Here is a 16,926-nt window from a genome sequence, read left to right as displayed (position 1 = left end):
AATAAAAATTTAAAAAGGGAGCACCAAACAATAACAACCTCTGGTGTTTTGTGTAAATGTGAATACTTAACTACTTCAAACAATGACTGGGGGCTTAGACATGTGCCCTGAAATTCAAATACGTATCAAGCTGAGTGTTTCAGAACTTTAAACTAACCAAGTCGTAAAATTAGTGATTTAAGTATGAGTCCAGTTGAGTCTCATGTGCCCCCCCCCCCTGCACACCACCCCCATCTTGATGAAATGGTCTTTGTGGGCACCGTAAACGTGTGCTTGTTGAAAATAACCGCGTTTCCGTCCTGACACTCACTCTCAATGATGTCGCCCAGGCCCTGAGCGTACAGCAGGTCTTTGAGGCGGGCCACCTCCTCTTTCAACTCTCGCACCAGACGGTTGTTCGGGTCCTCGTTGATGACGGCGTTGCAGCGGATCTGCTTGGCGCGGTCGGCGTATCTGGAAAAGGCGTGAAACAAAAAAAATTTAACACTTTGAACTGCCTGAGAAGTTGCGTGAGAGCCGTGCGGCATTTCGTTGCCTAAAGAATGAAAGTTTGGATGTTTTTAGACAATAATGAGTGAAAATTGGTTCGATACATTGGACTATGGCTGTTTCGTTGTACCACTGTCAGACTTTGGTACATAAGCAATTGGTAACTCAAGCAAGATGGCGCTGAAGTGATTTTGGATGTGCCAGGATTCTGTCAAACGCGGCAAGAGGCACAATAATTTAGACCAGGGGTGTCAAACTAATTTTGGTCGCCGGCCAATTTGGAGTTACATCTTCCCTCAGAGGGTCGTTATGACAATGGAAGCACAAAATTATTACTTGTACACAACAAATCAATAGATTACTAGTTTTGAAATCAGTCCAGTCAATTAGAAGAGTTTGTTTATTAATATCATTAATTACTAAAATAATTACTGTTCAAATGAATGTTAAACAGTGTAACAAAATTCTTGCAAAATCTCAACATTATTTGACAATTTGACATTTCGGTACGGATTTTAGCAAGTTGACACACGCGATTTGCTTTGGCGGGACACATAAAATGACCTGGCGGGCCGGATCTGGCCCCGGGGCCTTGAGTTTGAAACTTATGATTTAGACCCAGAAAAAGTTTTAAGGAGAGATTCTCTCACCGGAGTGTACTGAGGGTTTCATCGTAGTTAATATCAGCAGGGCTGAGAGCAGCCACCATAGCGGTGCGAGAGTTTCCACCTAAAAACACAAAAAGTATATACTTTTCTTGCCCCACCACATCTCCCCCCACAAAATAAAACAGCTTAACATTTTTAAAATCAAATGTTTGCACTTGGACGTGTACATACCCAAGTTCTCCCTCAGGAGCCATGTCAGGACTGAGTCTCTGTAGGGGATGAAACTCTCCATTTTCTTCTTCTTCTTGTTCTACACACATTCAAGTACGGCATTGAGTTGCTGAACATGGACATACGTTTGGTCACGTTTTGTAGAACTAACCTTGTTTGGAGCGGAGTCCTGTCAAAATGTAGGCGAGAGATGTCGGCAGTTGTTAAGAAGTAGTTTGAAGATGTATTCAGTAATGCGTGGAGTGTACTTGGGTGGACAAGCCTACCTGCTCGGCTAAAGCCGAGATCACTTTGCCCAGCGTGGTCAGAGATTTGTTGATGTTGGCTCCTTCCTAAAGCCCCCCCCCAAATATTTCCAAGTCAAAAAAACTGGAGAAATTCACAGTCCATATCTTGAAACCACTATAGCAGCACTCTTTACCTTCAGTCTGGTTCCTTTAGCGCCGGTAGAGTCGGCCCGCTCGCTCCCAGCCAGGTCCACCAGGCTGATTTTGCTGACCTAGGAGCAGACGCGAGGTAATTTTAGAATAACACACTTGGAAGAAGCGATGTTGGCTCCGGCACCTTTTCTGATGTGTTTTCGCTCTCCGAGTCGTGTTTCTTCTGAGTGAAGATGATGTTGAAGACGGCGTGGGAGCGGCTGCTGGTCTCGTTCATATTTGTAGCAGCGACGGTCCTGGAGACAAATGACACCATCTCAATTTATTTTAACTGCTGGTGGGTATTCCTTGGCTAAATTGAAGGCTTTAAGACCTCAAGAGAATGCTCATGAGCCCCCCCCCCCCCAAAAAAAAAAATTTTCCGTTAGGTCCCCGCCTAGGTAGAAGTATACATTTTGTGCCCACGCCCCCCTCAACTCTGCGCACGACGACAAATAGTATCATTTGTCTCTGAAATTGTTATGAGTACAACTCTGCATTACATTGTATCCTTATTCAAGTTAAAGACAACAGAAAGTGTTGCTCAACTACAACAAAGAATCATTTTATCAGCAATTTTTTGGGGGTCTGTACAGAAAAGATTTAAAATGCATCAATTTGCCTGTAATTCAAAAATAAGCGCCACTGCCCCCTACTGGAGTGGATGCCTAATTACTGCGACCCAACCGATATGGATTTTTTGGGACAGATGATTTTTGGCAGAAAAAAAGATTTCAGATTAATTGGCCAATTCTTTGAAAAAAATTGTAACGCACAAAATAACTTTTTTTTCTCCCCCGATGCATTTCAATGGCCGACCGGATCTCTATTCATCGCAATTAGCGGCAGTCAACTGTAAAAATATATATTTTAAATTTTATTTTTAAAAACTATTTTCGGTTCCCTGGGTGCATCGCTTAGTGCAAGGCATTTAATTAATGAAGCTATTAGGACATTAATCATTGTCGTGTGTGTTTGTGTTACCACAAGTTTAATGTGTGTCCTGTTTAACCGTTAACACAATTCTGTTTGATTTACGTTGCACTATGCACAGTACCTATTTTAGTGCTTTGTATTTGTATTTTTATTCTTAAACAAACTGTGGTTTTAGGTGGTGTCCTTGCACGACTTGTATCGCTCACCTAAGCGTTGCTTGTATAAATTCGGTTTTGCTCTGTTTTCATCTTTTCATGATATATCGTTGAGGATACAAGGTTATGGTGGAGGTTTATGCATGATAAAAATAAATGCCAGTGTTACTTGTGTACAAGGGCTGTAAATGGTTAGAGTGAGTAAACACAATCGGCAAATATTGATTATTTTGGCCAAGACACTTTATTCTAGTACAGCAAAAAAAAAAAAAAAAACTGGCACCACACCACCCTGCTTCACTATTTATTTAAGAGGGACAACTTTAAGATTACCTCGCCTTGTTGCCAGAGTCCATCAGGTCCTGGATGTCGTTATACGAGGTGACGGCCAGCTTGGACAAATCTTCCACGTAGGGTCCCATCAGCGGGTGCTCTCTTACTCGCAGGTTCCCTTTGTTTTTGGGGTTCAGCAAGTCGCGCACACGCTCACAGTAGATTTCCATGTAACTCACCTGGAACATACGTCACATGTCGGAGTGTGCCACAAAGCGCGAGTACCTGACCAAAAAAAAAAAATCAATTTCGTTCTGGGCTGCACATGAACTTACCTCCACAGAGTATGACATGTTGTTGTCATTATTGCTGTCGCTGATCTTGGTAAAAAGGTCCTCACAGAGCTAGAAAGGGGGAAAAAAAAAAGGAATGAGTCATATAATGGAAGTCATACTTCCTCTACTAACATATTCAAACAAGATCATAAGTTGCTACCAGAGGTATGATGCCCTCTTGGTCGGTTTCCTGCCGTCCCATCATGGTGTAGCTCTTGCCCGCTCCCGTCTGTCCGTACGCAAATATGCACACGTTGTAGCCTTCGAAAGCGTGGAGCAGCATCTCCTCGCCGATGTCCTTGTACACTTGCACCTGGGACGCATAGTTGATGTCCTCGGGCTATACACGCAGCAGAAATAGGTTTTTAAATGCCTCATATGTGACTTCCTAAGTGGCTAGTCAACGCAGGTAAATCCCACTGACCGTGGTGTGCGACCAGTAGGAATAGTCAAAGTTGAAGCTCTTGTTTTCTTTTGGCTGTTTGGGGTTCAGGATCGCTACAATCGCACAAAACATGGAGGCATTATAATAATATATGATGAGTACTGAAAAAGTCAATCAAAGCTCACAGTCAAATGAACCCAGTTCCCAAATTGCGCCTTGTTAGATCATTGCAGTCTATTTTTTTTTCTTTTCACTCCCTTTTATTTTTAAATTACATTTTAATGTCATAGATTTTATTGTGAAATGATTAATCATATACAAATTTAACTTACACTCTGCTGTGCATATAAGTGCATGTCATTAAAATTGGAATATACTAGAAAAGTTCATTTATTGTAGCAGTTCAATTAAAAAAAAACATTTATTTAAGAAGACTAATTACCGGTAAACAAGAAAATACTGACAAACAATTCCCACATCATTCTGTACTTAAAAAAACATTTCTGGTCTCATTTTCCTTTCTTGAGATGGTGGATTGTGGGGTTTCGTAGCTGTAACCCAGAATCGTTCAAATGACACAAAATCAGAAAATATTTCCCTCCGTGTGTAGTGAATCGATAACAAATATGAGTTTCACTTTTTGAATTTCACAACCAAAATACATTTTTCATGAGACTAGAATTTACCGCAGCACCCGATGAAATGTTTGTTACTTTACATGGCGTCCTATCCTGTAAAGAGCTAAACACAAACTCATCCTACTGTTGCTTACAGTTCATATTTCTAAAATGATGTTTCTGGAAAAGATGATGGGAAAACTGGGAATTATAAGAAAACCTAAGAACACAAGTCAAAGTGATAAATATTCACATCTCTGGCTGAAACCAGGTCACCAAACAACAGTCGCAGGCACAACGGCACGGAAACGCCGCCCCCTACCGCAGCCCCTCCAGTATCGGCTGACCCTGGTCCCGAACTACAACAACGTGGCCTTGTAGATCCCTGTCAATGGTGTGATGACAGAAAAGATCTTCGACGCTCACTCTGTCCTGACTGCAGCTTTTGTCCGTTTCCCTCGACGATGCCAGCATGGCGCATGTGTTCCTCCCAAAGCTCTCTTCCGGGGAGGTGCGACGGAGGCGCAAAATGGCTGCTCCAAATGCAAAATGGCAGTCGTCGTGTTTCACTTTGAGATGTGATTTCATGTCAATCAGTAAAACTGGTGTCGAGTGAACGTTTCAGGGAGAGGAGCTGAGTGAAGAGTGACTGATTCAAAGCAAAACGGGTGACTGTTTGGGCCGGTCTGTTAAAGCACTTTGTAAAAACGTGTTTTTAACTCATTCACTCCCAAAGACGTGTTTAGATGTCTTTTCAGACGCCACGCATTTAATCCCAGCTCCTCATTTTATATTGACTGTACTTGAAAAGGGTCTGAAAAGGCCATTTTCACGCAGTCAAATGAACCATTGAAAAGGCCATTTTCGGACCCTTTTCAAGTACAGTCAATATAAAATGAGGAGCTGGGATTAAATGTGTGGCGTCTGAAAAGACATCTAAATACGTCTTTGGGACTGAATGAGTTTTAAAGGTGGTATCAAGATTATTTGTATTATTATTACTTCCTGCTCAGTATTAGGCATGCTGAGTAATTCTGTTTACATCACCGATGACCCGGATTATTACCGTTTGGGATGTGCGTTTCAGACAGGCAGACAGACAGCAAGGAGCAGCGAGAGACGAGGCAGTTTTGAGAGGAAAATAAAGTAATAGTAAATAAACGACAGGCCAACTATTACATTAGCAGTCAACGGATTTCGACATCGCTACTAGTGTGACATGAATTGGGATATGTTTGAATTTTATTTCGTGAAACCATGACTGTGGATGGTATGATAAACATGCCTTTTGCTTTCTACGGTGTGGAAGTAACGATTTTGATTGACGCCGACTGTAAGATTAAAACATGTTTTGCTAAAGACAGATTCTTTGGGAGTTTGCATTCGGACCAATTGTATATTTGTTCTTTCAATATATAGTTAATAGAAATGAAATGTGGCAGAGGATCAAGGGATGTAGGATAACTCCATCCACGTGAAAGCTCTGCCCCTGATGTCAGGTTGTTAGCAATAAATCACGAGTCAAAGAGTCCAACTCACTTGTGGTGTTTCCTGACATCTGAATGATGCATTTGCTGTCCTTTGCCATCTCCCTGGAGTTGAAGGGCCGCACCCTCACCGCCACTTTTACCGACGCCCCGGCCATGTTACTGATGGCTGTGGGAGTGGGCGACAGTGCTGAAAAGCTGTGTGACTAAACGCACACGCGCTGGACACCTGCATGGGTAGGCAAAGAGAGAGATTTGGAAAAGTGATGAATAGGAAAAAAAAGACGGCAATTATTATTTCATCAGTCTTTTGATGGATGCGTTGGCATTTGTGTGGAAATTCAACAGTCTGTGATCCAGTCATCCCTTTTTATTTGCAGGGACATTTTGAAGAGCCTCCATCTGGTGATGAGTGCATCTTCAGATTCAACGAAGCCGTTTATGCAATAATTAAGACTTAAGCCTGTCAAAGAAAAGTGGCTTTTTTTTTTTTTTTTTTTTTTAAAGAAGTAGGAATAATTTCTGATTCTTCTCCAGCATGTTTGTGTCGCTGCTGCTGGAGTGTCAATTTTAGGGATAAGCAAGGCCTTCGTTTTTGCATGATCTAATTCAAGACTTTTCAGAACAGGTACCAAATCTTGTTAGATTTGCTCCAAGTGAGCCGTTGTTCATATCTTAATGGCTAAAATGTTAGCAAATGCCATCAAATTGATTCTGGAGCCAATGAAATTTATGAAAACACTTAAATGGGCTACAAACATGTTGACAATCGACCTATTTTGAGCATTTTAAGTGTTTCCCCTCCCCTCTCCTGCAATGGACTATTCCATCTTGTCACTGTACATGTACATGTGCAGACTTGATTCAGAAAGAGGGTAGCAAAACATGTTGCCGTGAAAAATGATAAATGAAATGATAATTTATCCCAGTGGGGCGGAGAGGAAGGCAAGACAGTTGTGAATAAAACTACACAATGTTTCAACTTTGTTTCACGGTGACACTGAATGTGCGAAGGTGACAACAGCAAGAGTCTGACGTTCTGGAGCAGTAGTAGCACCGCGGTCAGTGTCAGCCGAAGAGAATGTCGAGACGAAATGGAGAGGGGCACTTTCATCACAATGATGTGAAGATTAAAGTCGTTGAAAGCGTAAACTAAAATAAATGTTAATTTTCTTCATTGGAGTAATTACAGTTGTTGGATGATTCACTTGTTAGATAATCAGCAATCTTCCGCCTTTATAATACTCATGAAACGAGAATTTTCTCAAATTCACATTTTCAAATGGGGATTAACATTAACAAATCTTGACTGGGTTTGCCTCGATTGACCTCAACCAAGGACCCGGATAAACCATTCAATTCCACGATTTTCTCAATTTAAAAAAATGTGCCATTACAATGTGTAGCCCGTTATCTGTGAAGCATCGAGCGAGCGAGGCGACATTTTCATTGTATTTTTTCAGACTGGGCTGCGGGCTGGATGCGTTGCCTCCTCCATCTTGCCGCACCTCAAAAACAGGCCGCGTAAACACAAACCAAATCTTCCCATCTGGACACTGCGTCAGCACGAACGCGTTTGGGTTGCGTTGACAATGACAAATTCGCGTCAACAACTGAAGTGCAGGCGGCGCACGTATTGCATAAAATGGATTTATGTCTTTTCTTGTCCTTCTGGATGCTCTGACGCAGCAAACCGTTTTGACGTCGTCATATCCAAACCAGGCCTCCCTGAACAACCGCCGCCGCCATACCACCACCAAAGTGAGATGCGTTTTGGAGTACAGACCGATAATATGACTCAAACACAGGATAAATGAATTCTTACCTCGATGGCGCCGCGCGAGAATCAGCACAAAGGTTCGCCGGTTCCTATTTTAGTCTCTCCGACGTCCTCTGCGCGTTGGGTCCGCTTGCAGCCTCCCTTCCCTACTGCACTCGGCACGGGGGAAAGGAGGGAATGTTGGCCGGATGTATAGATGGATGGAGGGGTGGGAGCCTGGCTGCGTAGAGTGTCAATTTAGACGAGAATGGGTGACGGCAAGGAAAGAGGGAGGCAAGGGAGGGGAGAGGAGAAAGAGGATGCTCCATTAACTCGCCTCTCAGTCAAAAACCAGGGCAAATAAATATAGCTCCTGTGATGACGTCGCATCAGCATCAGCACCAGCCATGATACAGCGGCTACAATATTTATCATCGATACCAGTATCAATCTATTTATCTATCGAAAATATCGTGTTGCCTTCAGGAGCAGTCTGAGGAAATAGAAACGGAATTTTTAAAATGGAAAAATGTAGCTATGAACAATAAGAACAGACAAATGAATAATAATAATACATCACATTTGCAAGCGCCTTTCATAACACTCAAGGACACTGTACAACCAAGAGCAATAGTAAAACATTATAACTGTATATTGTATATTATTACTGTATAACTGTATATTATAACTGTATCCTATAACAATAGGAATACATTTAAACTGTACGCATATATACACGTACATACAGCCACTATACATACAGTACATATATAATTCTATTGAGTAAGACTGATACAATATAGTCCACTTAAACCACTGTGTTTATTTTAGCATCATGGGCAATGCCGGTTCAAAAAAACAAGTGGGATGATAAAAAAAGGATTCCTTCCAAACATAGTCGACATACAGTTGTCATGTTGTCAAGCAATCAAACGAAAAGTACAAACTAAGCTAGAACATTTTAAAGCCTATTAATATGGACTCCCAAAAAGAAAATTTCTCATCAAGCCTTGTCAATGTCTCTCACAGATGCCAGCCACTTTAGATGAGCGCCAACTTATGTTGAAGCAGCACATTTAAGGGTTACATTGTGCTCCTTTTGTGTTGAAATACGATTTATTTAATCTTTGTAGGGTTTCACAACATCAGAGCAGGCATAAGCTACAGGATGTTAAAGTTTGCCCAAAGACCTTGGCCCTGTTTACCAGGTTGAAGACTCTCAAAGGGCGAAGGTCATTTTGGCAAATACCGGCAGCCTCTTGGTGTTATCTGCTGCCATGCATGAAGAATGGGGGGTGGGGGGGGGGGGGCACTGGACAGAAATACACAACACAGGCCATTCATTATTTAGCATATTGTTCATCCTATTGCTATTGAGGACACAATTAATTCATCTACCTGTTAGGCATAATGGCATAAAGTGTAATTAACTAAAGATTTGAATTGAAATGGTGAGCAATTGAGTTAAATAAAATATTGATTGTGTTTTCTTTTTCTTTTCAGACATTTTGGGATACTTAAACATGTTCTGAGGAATATTGTATTTAAAATAAAATAATAAGAGAGTAATGACATAACGTTTTTAAACGGTGCTCATTCTGGTGGTCACCTGTGGTGACAAGAATATAGACATATCTTAAGTGTACACGGAGACAGTAAGCTACGGTCATATTAGTTGTTCATTGCAGAGGATAAAGAATACATGCCGGCAATATCCCATCAAAGGCAATTCATATTATGTAGTAGCATTAAGCTAGCGGACCAAAATGCAAAGTTATGTGGTTGATGAGTGGAGATTCATTTATTTATTTATTTGTTTTAAAGAATGGTTTGCCTGCAAGTCAAAGTGGAAAAAAAGCAAACTCAAACTTGCATCTCAAGGGATAGCTGTCATAAAGCTTTTATTTATGAGTGTGACACCCCACGGCACTGCTTCTTTCCATATCAAAGTTAAGCCAACATCCATGCGACAAAACTTGGTTGTTCCCTTCTATTTTTTTCTTTTCTAACCTGTTTTTGTTTCATTCGCTTGAACTCTTCCAGATTCTGTCAACAGGCCATTAAGCCATTAAAGTCTTTCAACCTCGAACGGGGGAGTTGTTGTGTTCTTTGCTATCAGCTCATCTGCGTGATCAAGATCCTTTTCAAATCAAAACAACAAGATTGAAGCATAAACAAACTACAGCAACTTCCCCTCATGTGCCCTTTCGAGCGCAAGTGTGGGGCTCACACATCACATGTTTTGAGCCAAAAGGCTCCAAAAACAAAAACATAGACTCAGTAAACTGGATCAAGTGATGACGGCGGGCAAAATTCAATAGCTGGCATGCGGTTATTTACATGTTGCCTACTCATCCTTCCTGCTCTGCTTGGCCACATTTCAAGTCTTGCGTCTAGTGCAAAGGCCAGAACGCTATAGGGAAACAACGGGCCCCACTTATTTACCAAAGGTCTAATTATTTACCAAGCCAGGCACAGATAAGGACACAGCCTGCAACGCATGACATAACGGCAGGATGAAGAAGTATTTGAGTGGATTCAATTGCTGCGAGAAAATTAATTTTTTTTTAACTTCAATTAAAAAAAAAAATAATTAAATGCAATGTTTTTTTTCATCTTGCTTCCACTTCACGTGTTGTGAAATAAAATCATCCCCAACACAAAGTGCATTCAAACTTAACTGTCGGGTTTAAACATGAATTGTGTAACATTGTGAAGGCGGACGTGGACGTAGCAATTGTTTTGAACGTGCTGATAATCAGTGCGCCGGTGTGCACGCGTGTGGGTGTGTGTGTGTGTGTAGTGTGCTTGAATATCCGCTGATTGGTTGACCAGAGAGGAGCCTCCTCTCCCCCAAAGCCAATGTCACTCTGTGGAAGAACTGACATTTTGCAAAAAAAAAAAAAAAAACAGGAGCTGCAAGCTAACCCTAACCAGTTCTAAGCTGCTGCTGCACTGTGAAGTGAATCGTTAAGTGTTTTTTTTTTGAGTGCCTTCCATTTCCTAGCTGACCATTAAGAACAGCACAAAACTGCTGAAAAAGAAACAAACATCCAGTGCAAGAAATGGTTTTTTTTTCACTGAAATCAACTCAGTCAAAATGTTTTTATGGAAGATCTATATTTTTCCTGCATATCATTCCACATGCCAATTATTACTGCACGCGCGCGTGCACGCACTTATTTATAAAGGACTTGATTTTTTTTTTTTTAATTAAGCAAGGGCCACTCAGAGCATAGTCATGGACCATGCAGCCCATCGGCCCATCCCTTTTCAAGTCAAGTCAAGTACAACTTTATTGTCAAATGGGCTGTATGTGCAACATACAGCACAGATGAAATCTCTTCCCTCTCAACCAGACAACAAGAGGAGCCGCTGCGGGTGCCCGCGCCGCTATCAAAAGAACAGTTAACATAAAACGACAAAAGAATACAACACAACACATAAGACACAGACAGTCGTGCAATCTTAACCACTTTTCCTGCATACACTTTGTTGTTTGAAACAGTTATAGATGAAAGAGGAGCCAATCAAAGTTTCCTTTTCACATTATTGAGATGCACCGATGCATATTTTAGCCAATATAACATTAGTTAGGTTTCCATCTGTAGATTTAAGATTGAAGTTCCTGATACTGCTCAAGTCTAGGATGTCAGAGCAAAGTGTGTTACTTTTGCTCACTTTGTACTTTTTGGGTATTTTCCTGACTATGCGCAGTAAAAAAATGCTGATAAATTTGCGACAAGAGTAAAATAAGGCAAAGCAGACGGCCTATATGTGTACACAGTGCTGTCTTTCAAAAGTGCAACAAATACATGTCAATATCCCCGTGTAAGTGCCCTCCACTCTAAACCCCTCCATCCAGTGACGCACACCGCCCCATGCCCAATAGGTCAAAGACCTGTTGTCTTTCAAAACATTTAAGTCAAAACGCGCACGGGGCTCAGAGCTCAGCGTCAGTCTTACCCTGGTTTCCAGGCTTCCCGGGACACAACAGCCATGATGCAGCGGACTCTGTTCAGCCGGAGGAGCGGGCTCCTGGCCCAGCAGGCGGCGGCCGCGGCCCTCGACGTTCCGCTCGCGCAGCGCCTGGACCACCGCTCCGCGTCGTCCGTCACCATCCCCCCACCGGCGTGCATGCTGCGGCCACTCGAGGTGCCTCTGCGCTACTTGTTCGGACCGGGACCCTCCAACATCCCCCCGCGTGTCCTCGCTGCAGGGGCTAAGCCCATAATCGGTCACCTGCATCCAGAAATGTATGAGGTAATGCATTTGTTTGGCACTTTTTAATCCAACTTTTAAAAAGGGAGGGCTTGCTCTTTGTGACTAAATTTCTATGGACTTGTGCTTTGTCATTTCACTTCTAATGGATTGTTGTTTGGATCTGGATCCACGGACACGGATTACTTACATAAGGAGCTGTTCTCACACTTTTTACAGCGAGAACCATCTGAAAAAATTACTTAGCTCTCCAAGTGCTCCCAAAATGGCCAACATTAAAATGCAGTCGCCAGCAAGTGTTCACCAAAAACTGGAATTAGGTTTTGCCGCAAAAAGTAGCGGCTATTTATTATTGTTGTGACATTATGCATAGTTGCAACGTAAACACAGCTTAAAATAGAATGTATTGTACGTGAAGTCCAATAAAGTTAAAAAAAAAACAAAACAGAGCAAGATTAAACGCAAATGTAATGTACAGTACTTAAAACGTAAATACAACTGAACTGGAAAGAAAAATGGAACCGAGTTAAATACAACTGAACTGCGCTTCGGTGGCGATTATTTCACGTATCACGAGAGGGAGCCCTGAGTTAACCATGTTTTGTGAGTGTGCACGTTGGAGTGTAAAATTCTTACCGTGTTGTTTTCACGTTTGTTCTTCTGTTAGATCATGAACGACATAAAGAAGGGGATCCGGTACGCCTTTCAGACCGAGAACAACATGACGCTATCCATGAGCGGCTCGGGCCATGCTGCAATGGAGTGTGCCGTATTCAACACGGTGGAGCCCGGGGAGAGCGTGCTCATCGCTATCAATGGGATTTGGGGGGAGCGCGTTGCGGAAATTGCAGAGCGAATGGGCACGTGTCATTACACTCGGACTTATCTACACGACAGACACTGTAAGAAATATGGCACATAGCTTGGCTTAGTCACTGAATTGTGTCGTCTTCTTTTTTTTTTTTTTTGTAGGAGCAAATGTACATAAACTTGAGAAAACACCAGGGAATTACTTCAGCAATAAAGAGATCGAACAGGTAAGGATGATCACATGAAAGTCAACATTTTGTCCACTGCCGAGGTACTCCGAGTTAAGATTTTAATATGTTCTGTGATCACATTTGTGATCTCAAAACACTCAAATCACCTTTCCCAATCAAAATCGATGGAAATGCCATGAATGCGTGGTATGTAAAGAAAGGAATGAAGGTAAAAAAATCGAATAGCTTTTTGTCACACTTTTGCATCTTGGCCACACGGGGGCAGTATAATTTGGATTCGCTTATCGACAAGGGGACATGGAGAAGGGTTACTCCTCAGAAAGCCAAAGTAATAGTCGTTCTTCACAGAGGATAAAGAATATAGTGGGCTCCCACAATACGCCATGGATAAGGACCAAGCCCAACCCCAAATCCAAAAATTCAACAATTGATGCTACTCATAATTAGCCGGGTTTACACAGAGACCTTTCTGTCATTCTAATTGAAAACATTTTGAATGAAGAGCTCTGGTCACCCGTTTACATGTGACAGACATTTTCCGATCTGCCGTTTCCATGCTCCACTCCCTTAATCAGATCAGCCATGGGACATGCGCAGATTAATGTAAACATCGCGTGATTGATCAAAATGGAGTTCATCCGTATACCAAACAGAGTAGCTGTGATCGTTTTAACACTTTTAGTAAAGCAACATCTTGATGAAAACAAATCACAGGTACATAAAACGAGATTCTCCCGTCGAAGACAACGTGGCACAATGCTACTCGTTAGCCCATCTACGGCATTTTGCATTGTTTGTCAGCATCAAGCAAAACGGACAAAGCTATGTGCTTGTTTCAATACACAATTCTCTTTGTTTTACGTTTTGTTTGACAGCAAGTTTTGAGCGGCAAAAACAGCTTCTTTGAAAAATTGTCGACCATCCAGCAAACTGCCGTTTGTTGTGAAGTTAGTAGAGTTGAACCGGGTCTCTCGTATCTGTGTACCCCCTACCCCCGACCAAAATAACAAATCTCATGGAATAAACGACATCCACCACATGTTTGCAGGCTATCGAGAAACACAAGCCGGTGCTGTTCTTCCTAACACATGGCGAGTCATCTGCCGGTCTGTGCCACCCAATCGACGGCATTGGAGACATCTGCAGAAAGTGCGTCACTTAGTGCACCTGTCACATTACGCAAATGAATTTGGGTAACCTGTTATTGATTTATTTCACCTGATCCGTGGTCTCTTTTTAGACACGGCTGCCTCTTCCTGGTGGACACCGTTGCATCACTCGGGGCGGCGCCCATTTTTATGGATCAGCAAAGTATGAGATAAAGACTGATCAAGAATTGCGCCAAAATCTGAGCTACCCTTTTGCTAAAATAACACTCTTTTTGCCTTGTGATGCGGGTAGACATTGACATCTTGTACACGGGTTCTCAGAAGGCCCTGAACGCACCGCCTGGCACGGCTCCCGTCTCTTTTAATGACAGAGCGTGGTAAGGAAGGACTTCGCACAAGACATCCACCAAAAACCGTCGCTCGTGGGATGGAAGTAAACTCACTATTGTCTCCGTTTTCAACTGTGCGCAGCCACAAGATGTTCAACAGGAAAACGAAACCAGTCTCGTACCTCTTTGACATGGAACACTTGTCCAACTATTGGGGGTGTGATGGCAAACCGGATCGAATGTAAGATCATTTTTTTGGATTGATTGAACACACAAATGCAGATCCACAAAGATTGATGGACTGAAACACTCATTCAAGTACAACTGGACATTAGGCTCCAAATTTAGCTAATCGAGTTTATATAGGATTGTTGTATTTATTTCTTTTTAGGTACCATCACACTGGTCCAGTGTCGGGTTTCTTCGCCTTGAGAGAGAGTTTGGCTATTCTGGCTGAGAAGGTAAACCAAAAAACTACTACAGGACTAGTCCAACATCAACCATACCCCCCACAGCTCCAGACAAAAACAGCTGAAAGTAGCTGCGGTGAACTGCCGGACCAAGTCTATCTCCAGACTTAAAGCCAATCGAGAAAGCATTTTACCTGCTAAAGAAACTGATAGCAGTGACAGAAAACAAAACAAGATTGAGCTGAACTGTTCCTTATCTTAAAACCAGAATATTAAAACCTAACTGTAGTTAAAAACAAAGCATTTCAATTACACCATAGGAACAAAACTGCCGTCATAAACCGAGTGGTATATTTAATTTGGAACCCTAATCCTTCTTTAAATGTGGCTGCTTTTAGCCCCCAATCCTAATTCGAAAGCATAATTTGATACTCAAATCTTAATTTCAAATCCAAATCCTGACTGCAAACCCTAATTTAAAACTTCACCTGTATCTTGAAACCACTAGCTATCCACTTGAATTTCCAACCCTAGTTTGAAACTGTAATTTGATACCTGAATCTTTGTCTTACAAGAGGAAAATGCTGTGCAAAGGTTTTAGAATGGTGAGAATATCAATTCAATTTCCATTGGAAATTCTTTTGAAATATGAACTAAGTTGAGGTTGAGGGAATCCTGTCACAAATGGTGTCATTGATTTCTCTTTGTCGCCCTCTAGGGTCTGGAGGAGTCCTGGAGGAAACACAAGGAGGTGGCAGCCTATCTGTATCGAGGACTTGAAGACTTGGGTCTCAAACTTTTCATTTCAGACAAGGTGAGGCAGACAACATAAGTAAAGAAAGAACCCGCATTAAATAAGAGGAACTGAAGAGAAAATGTGAGTTTTTGTGGGATTGTTTAATCACCTGTGCGTGTTCCCTCAGTGTTGATTTTGTGGAATGCTCTGCAGGATTTGAGACTTCCCTCCGTGACAACCATCGCCATCCCCGACGGCTACAACTGGAGGGAGTTGTTGATGTATATGATGAAGAATCATCGAATGGAGATGACCGGAGGCCTGGGCCCCTCCGTCGGCATGGTGAGCATCTGCTGGCATGAAGGAAACATTTTACTGCGTTCAAAGCAGGGGCGGGACTCTCATTCGGTACCCGAGCCTCCATTGAGGACTGACCCAACTGACAAGCTAGCTAGCGTCGGGAGAGGCAAAATTCCAAAAGAAATTTGATTTTTAAGTTTCTTTGTGACCAAGTCAATTTGTCTTAAAAAATAAAATGCTCAACATGTGCAAATAGCTAAATATGGGTTTTGCTAGTTTCTCTGAGACAGTTTTGCTCTGACCGACCAAACGCAAGACGGAAAAATGAAGATGTTATCGCGGGTCAGCTAGCCTGTGAGGCAAAGTTGAAATCTGTATACTGTGACAATGAGTAAAGATGACACAGGTAATTATGTTAGAAGTCTAATGAAATACTCAAATGTATTAATGACAACCTGTTGTTGTATGCGAGAGCCACTGCCAATGCTCCAACCGTTTTCTGAATGATCCTGCTCCACTATTGATCTTGTTACAGGCCCATGTCATGTTTTCTACTTTCCTTTTCATTAGGTGATGCGGATTGGACTGATGGGATACAACTGTGAGAAGAGCAACGCCGACATGGCGCTGCACGCCTTGGCAGATGCGCTGAAAAACTGTAAAAAGAGCAAGGCTTAAAAAAAAAAAAAAGGGTTGCAAAAACTTCAGGCTTGGATTTATTTTCTGTTTTGAGTAGTACTTTTGAAATGAGTGGAAAACAGACACCACATGGTCTATGCATAATGCACTGATAGCTGTCAATAAATGTGGATTGATTTGTTAATTTGTGGCATTGTTGTGTAGTACAAAGCAATAAATTATTGAAGCAGAAAAAGCTTCCCTAATTTTCATAGAAAGACCAAATGTCTATTTTCACCCCAAACACATCAGAAGCACTGACATACATACATTTCCAACTATAATTATATTTGTTCCATTAAATTTTATTGCTTGTTCTCTTCGTTTTGTTGTGATTCTCTTGGCTACAACTTTGTAGTATATTTTGTGATTCAATAAGTTTTCAGGCTCTTTGTGTTGCCACGTCAATTTAACTTTCCCTTAAAAAGGATCAATGGAAAACTATACA

General features: G+C 41.9%; 2 protein-coding genes across 6 annotated transcripts in view; one reads left to right on the top strand and one right to left on the bottom strand.

Annotated features, from left to right (window-relative positions):
• The window catches only part of kif1ab (kinesin family member 1Ab), a 32,331-nt gene extending 24,284 nt beyond the window's left edge, over window positions 1–8,047 (bottom strand). For all 5 annotated transcript variants that reach the window (XM_086128525.1, XM_086128527.1, XM_086128526.1 and 2 more), the window contains exons 1-13: window positions 7,761–8,047; window positions 5,988–6,164; window positions 3,871–3,944; window positions 3,607–3,786; window positions 3,447–3,515; window positions 3,172–3,350; window positions 1,893–2,004; window positions 1,750–1,827; window positions 1,595–1,660; window positions 1,480–1,497; window positions 1,329–1,407; window positions 1,140–1,218; window positions 311–453 (exon numbers count right to left, since the gene is read on the bottom strand). In XM_086128525.1, coding sequence (XP_085984651.1) covers window positions 311–453; window positions 1,140–1,218; window positions 1,329–1,407; window positions 1,480–1,497; window positions 1,595–1,660; window positions 1,750–1,827; window positions 1,893–2,004; window positions 3,172–3,350; window positions 3,447–3,515; window positions 3,607–3,786; window positions 3,871–3,944; window positions 5,988–6,093 — 1,183 coding nt within the window. In that variant the 5' untranslated portion in view covers window positions 6,094–6,164; window positions 7,761–8,047. The remainder of the gene's footprint in view (window positions 1–310; window positions 454–1,139; window positions 1,219–1,328; window positions 1,408–1,479; window positions 1,498–1,594; window positions 1,661–1,749; window positions 1,828–1,892; window positions 2,005–3,171; window positions 3,351–3,446; window positions 3,516–3,606; window positions 3,787–3,870; window positions 3,945–5,987; window positions 6,165–7,760) is intronic.
• Window positions 8,048–11,615: 3,568 nt separating this feature from the next.
• Window positions 11,616–16,795, top strand: agxtb (alanine--glyoxylate and serine--pyruvate aminotransferase b). Its single transcript, XM_086128752.1, has 11 exons — window positions 11,616–11,957; window positions 12,583–12,775; window positions 12,888–12,952; window positions 13,965–14,065; window positions 14,157–14,227; window positions 14,318–14,402; window positions 14,497–14,595; window positions 14,746–14,815; window positions 15,483–15,578; window positions 15,714–15,842; window positions 16,371–16,795. Exons 1-11 carry the CDS (start codon window positions 11,694–11,696, stop codon window positions 16,476–16,478), a joined length of 1,281 nt encoding a protein of 426 aa, XP_085984878.1. The 5' UTR covers window positions 11,616–11,693; the 3' UTR covers window positions 16,479–16,795.
• The last annotated feature ends 131 nt before the right edge of the window (window positions 16,796–16,926 follow it).

This window comes from Hippocampus guttulatus, chromosome 14 (assembly GCF_054856545.1).
Source record: "Hippocampus guttulatus isolate MCC_2025c chromosome 14, RoL_Hgut_1.0, whole genome shotgun sequence".
Taxonomy (NCBI): Eukaryota; Metazoa; Chordata; class Actinopteri; order Syngnathiformes; family Syngnathidae; genus Hippocampus; species Hippocampus guttulatus.
This window is presented reverse-complemented; position numbering and strand designations above follow the sequence as displayed.

Coding starts and splice junctions, on each gene's coding strand:
- agxtb (XM_086128752.1), top strand. CDS start 11,694: ATGATGCAGCGGACTCTGTTCAGCCGGAGGAGCGGGCTCCTGGCCCAG. Junction 14,228..14,317: donor CATTTTTATGGATCAGCAAA/GTATGAGATAAA, acceptor TGATGCGGGTAG/ACATTGACATCTTGTACACG. Junction 14,816..15,482: donor TGGCTATTCTGGCTGAGAAG/GTAAACCAAAAA, acceptor GTCGCCCTCTAG/GGTCTGGAGGAGTCCTGGAG.